Here is a 2136-nt window from a genome sequence, read left to right as displayed (position 1 = left end):
TCCCTTTAATAACCAAACACCTTGAAAAAGTTATTCACTTTTTCCTTACTTCCTTTCTTCTTCCTTACCTCTACTTCCTTACCTCCCACTCCTCAATCTCCTGCAATCTGATTTCTAACATTGTCACTTAATGAAAACTGCTTTCTCCAAGGTTCACAGCGATCCCTTAAATTCTAAATATTGTTGCCTTTTCTGAACCCTTGTCCTTCTTAAAATCTCTCACCTTTTTTATTTTTTTTTCAATGTGCAACAAAAACCTTTATTAGCATTGGCTCAGCTGTTACTGAATCTGGTAATCTCAAAACTTAATATGAAGACTTTGAAGAGCTGAGTGCAAGGTGATGCTATCATTGGCAATTTATGCTTTCACAATAAAGTCAACAATTACACAGCCACCCCTAAGACGCAGAACCAGGTGGAGGGTGGATTCTTTCTGGATGTTGTAGTCAGACAGGGTACGGCCATCTTCCAGATGCTTGCCTGCAAAGATGAGCCTCTGCTGCTCAGGAGGGATGCCCTCTTTGTCTTGGATTTTGGCCTTCACATTCTCAATAGTGTCACTGGGCTCCACCTCCAGGGTGATGGTCTTGCCTGTCAGGGTCTTCACAAAGATCTGCATGCCACCCCTGAGACGCAGGACCAGGTGGAGGGTGGATTCTTTCTGGATGTTGTAGTCAGACAGGGTACAGCCATCTTCCAGCTGCTTGCCTGCAAAGATGAGCCTCTGCTGGTCAGGAGGGATGCCCTCTCTGAGTTCGATTTCGGCCTTTAAATTCTCAACAATGTCACTAGGCTCCACCTCCAGAGTGATGGTCTTGCCAGTCAGGGTCTTCACAAAGATCTGCATGATGACTAGTTTTTCTTTACACGGACGGTAGGACTGGAGACTGTCACGCCAACAAACTCAGCGAGAAGCAAAATCTGAGGAAGTTGTGTTGGACTCTCAATCTCTCACCTTTTGACACTGTTCTGGATGTTCTTTCTTATTTTGGTGTCTGGAATGAGGCCCTTTTCTTGTTCTCCTGGCCATTTCTTACAGTCCTTCCTGGTCCTCCAACCCCATAAAATGGGTGTTTACCATTGTTCTAGGCTCTTTTCTTTTCTTTCTTTTCTTATCTTTTCTTTCTCTACAGATTCTCCTTGATACATGCAGATGGCTTCCTAAACTATAAATCCAACACTAACACTAATGTCTTCTAAACATTAGTCCTTCAGTGTCAATTTCCTTTTGGATATTTCCTTTCCCAACGCTACCATCCTTCCATGTTCCAAAAGAGATCTCTTTGTAAACTTATCCCTCCTCTAATTTTTTATATTTCTGATGAAATCACCCACATAGTCACCCAGATTTGCATCCTCAGCGTCATTCTTGATATCTCTCTCCCTCATCCTGCCATAGCCAACAGGCTATCCCAAAAGTCTTAGTGAAGTTTAAATGATTAAAACTTAAAACTGCTCTAAGACTTTGAAATCGTCCTGAATAATCAGTTGCCAAGTTTTGTGGATTCTAGTTCTATAACAACTGTCATTCATGTCTTCTTTTCATTACTCACATACCATTTCCTTAAGTCATCCCTCATTTTCTCTTTTTTAGACTATTATAATAGTTTGCTAGTCTTTCTTACCCAATATGCCAATCTCTCCCCTCTCTAATCTATTCTCCAGACAGCTGCCAAAAATTCTTTACAAAGCAAAAGGCCTGCTAAAAGATCTACAGGAGCTCCCTAGCTCCCTATTGCTCCCAGGATAAAATACAAATATCTCAACTTGGCATTTAAAGCCTTTAACAATTGAATTTTCTTTTCCAGATATATTTTACATTGCTCCCTTTGATTCACTCTGTATTATACCCAAACTTGGCTATCCTATTTCCCAATTTTATGCCCTCATGCAGGCTTCAGTCCCCTCCACCCCTACAACACTGGGCACAACTTCATTCTTATCTTCACCTCTTGTAATCATTGATCTCTTTAATTCCACAGCTCAAAAACTACTTCCTAATTTCATCATTTCCCCTCTCCTTTATCTCTAATTATCTATATTTCCTTTGCATCATAGAATCAGAGCTAGAAGGAACTTTGAGGAGATCTGCCCCAAGCCCCTCATTTTATTTTATTTTTTTAAATATTTATTTTT

General features: G+C 40.5%; 1 protein-coding gene across 1 annotated transcript; it reads right to left on the bottom strand.

Annotated features, from left to right (window-relative positions):
* Window positions 1-231: 231 nt before the first annotated feature.
* On the bottom strand, window positions 232-847 carry LOC123235530 (polyubiquitin-like). The gene has a single exon (XM_044661673.1). It carries the CDS (start codon window positions 845-847, stop codon window positions 359-361), a length of 489 nt encoding a protein of 162 aa, XP_044517608.1. The 3' UTR covers window positions 232-358.
* Window positions 848-2136: the final 1289 nt, after the last annotated feature.

The sequence above is a fragment of the Gracilinanus agilis genome, chromosome 2 (genome assembly GCF_016433145.1).
Source record: "Gracilinanus agilis isolate LMUSP501 chromosome 2, AgileGrace, whole genome shotgun sequence".
Taxonomy (NCBI): domain Eukaryota; kingdom Metazoa; phylum Chordata; class Mammalia; order Didelphimorphia; family Didelphidae; genus Gracilinanus; species Gracilinanus agilis.
Note: the sequence above shows the minus strand (reverse complement) of the source record. Positions and strands in the feature narration are given on the sequence as shown.